The sequence below is a fragment of the Nannospalax galili genome, unplaced genomic scaffold, assembly GCF_000622305.1.
Source record: "Nannospalax galili isolate Female #2095 unplaced genomic scaffold, S.galili_v1.0 C48739567, whole genome shotgun sequence".
NCBI lineage: Eukaryota > Metazoa > Chordata > Mammalia > Rodentia > Spalacidae > Nannospalax > Nannospalax galili.
In genome coordinates, this window is record NW_008472720.1 from 1 (window position 1) to 1,169 (window position 1,169).

A 1,169-nucleotide genomic window follows, 5' to 3' on the forward strand; every position below is an offset into this window, starting at 1 on the left:
TCAGGACCTTCCTTAATGCTTTTTTCATCTCCTTGTTTCTTAAGCTATAAATCAAAGGATTTAAGAAGGGAGTCACGACAGAATAAAACAAAGTCATGGTCTTTTGCATCGTGGCTGGTTTACCAGCTGTTGGACTCACATACATTACCAAGAGAGCGCCAAAGAATAAACACACCACTGTCAGGTGTGATCCACAGGTAGAAAAGGCCTTCCTCCATCCAGCTGCAGATGGGACTTTCAACACAGTGATCAGTAAAAGGGTATAGGAGCCCAGGATATACAGAAGAGTGGAGATGATGATGAGGGAACTCAGGATACAGAAGACCAGCTCAGCGATAGGAGCTGGGGCGCAGGAGAGAGCCATCAGTGGATCTATATCACACACAAAGTGGTCGATGATGTTGGGCCCACAGAAAGGCAACTGAGAGAGTTGCACAGTGGAGACACTGTAACTAAGGAACCCTAATGTCCAGCAGAGAGCTATCAAGATATAGCAGAGTTTTGAGGTCATGATGGTTGGGTAATGCAGCGGGCAGCAAATAGCAAGGTACCGATCATATGCCATGATGCAGAGGAAATAGGATTCTGTTGTACCCAGGGAAGTAAAAAAATAGAACTGGAGGAAACAGCCAACAAAAGAGATGGTTTTTGTCTCTGAGAGGAAATTAAGTAGCATTTTTGGTACAGTGGAAGTGATGTACCAGATTTCAAGGAAAGCAAAGTTTCCTAGGAGAATATACATTGGGGTATGGAGCCGTTTATCCAACCTCACAGCACAGACAATGGTCCCATTTCCCACCGTGGTAAATATATAGACTCCAAGGAACAATGAGAAGAGGAAATGTTGCATCTCCTGACTACCAGGGAAGCCAAGAAGGATGAACTCCATCACAGTGCTTGTTGCTGAATTGTTCATGAATCTCAGAGCTGCGGGGAGGACAGAAAACACCATTACATAAGTGGACAAACTTGGAGGAAACTTATTCTCCAGTAACATCGGGTCAAATTTGTGCTGCCCATGCACTATTGGGTGTGGGGCCAGCCACCACACAATGGTTGACCTACCAGGGCCCACTTCCTTAAAGAAAACCAACTCTGCCTCTCCCAGCTGTCAGTTACCAATAGCTCCTCAACTAGGCTGGGACTTCACGACCACCGCCTCTCACCAC

General features: G+C 45.9%; 1 protein-coding gene across 1 annotated transcript; it reads right to left on the reverse strand.

Annotated features, from left to right (window-relative positions):
• Nucleotides 1–7: 7 nt before the first annotated feature.
• On the reverse strand, nucleotides 8–952 carry LOC103728361 (olfactory receptor 11H7-like; the record flags this gene model as incomplete). The annotated part of the gene is made up of 1 exon (XM_008826408.1): nucleotides 8–952. A coding segment is annotated over exon 1 (945 nt), but the record flags the coding sequence as incomplete, so codon positions are not given.
• Nucleotides 953–1,169: the final 217 nt, after the last annotated feature.